This window comes from Orycteropus afer, unplaced genomic scaffold, assembly GCF_000298275.1.
Source record: "Orycteropus afer afer isolate SDZICR_OR568_19922 unplaced genomic scaffold, OryAfe1.0 scaffold00136, whole genome shotgun sequence".
Taxonomy (NCBI): domain Eukaryota; kingdom Metazoa; phylum Chordata; class Mammalia; order Tubulidentata; family Orycteropodidae; genus Orycteropus; species Orycteropus afer.
The window spans coordinates 2,123,115-2,123,705 of record NW_006921723.1 but is presented as its reverse complement, the minus strand read 5'-3'; the positions used below and the strand labels follow the sequence as shown (position 1 = coordinate 2,123,705).

Here is a 591-nt window from a genome sequence, read left to right as displayed (position 1 = left end):
GGCAGGGTTTGTCTGGACAGGCTCCCAGTCCCCTGCCGCACAACCCCACACACACTCACTGCAGTGTTGCAGGAGGGGAGAAACATTCCCAGGATGAAGGCCCCCAGGAGGGGGTTGCCGATGACGCCCATGACGGTGAAGGAGCCCTGGGGGCAAGGGATAGCAGAGACTGGTCAGTGTCTCTCATGGAAGGGGGTCCCACTGTTCCTGCCTCTTTCCCCTGGACTGGAGCCAAAATGCTGATTTGGGGTCATGGTTTGAGCACAAAATGATGGTGTTGACAAGAGGTGCAGACAACAAAGGTAAACACTATTACACACACAATACTGCATTACCAGTAGTAACAAACATTACTCTACAGTTGGCTATATAGGCAGTTGAACAAAATAATCAGGTACAGGCAGGCAAAAGGGACTATACCCATGATCATTTATAAGTTAGGCAGATGATATTTCTCCATATACATTTGTATGTGCTATAAGAATGTCTGCCTAAGGCACTTGACTGCTAACCAGAAGGCTGGCGGTTCAAACCCACGGCCACTCCTTGGAAGGAAGATGGGGCAATCTACTTCCATAGTGATACTGCCTC

General features: G+C 49.7%; 1 protein-coding gene across 1 annotated transcript in view; it reads right to left on the bottom strand.

Annotated features, from left to right (window-relative positions):
- Nucleotides 1-591, bottom strand: part of SLC5A5 (solute carrier family 5 member 5) — a 57,838-nt gene that overhangs the window by 44,706 nt on the left and 12,541 nt on the right. The window contains exon 11 of the mRNA XM_007945465.1: nucleotides 37-146. Coding sequence (XP_007943656.1) covers nucleotides 37-146 — 110 coding nt within the window. The remainder of the gene's footprint in view (nucleotides 1-36; nucleotides 147-591) is intronic.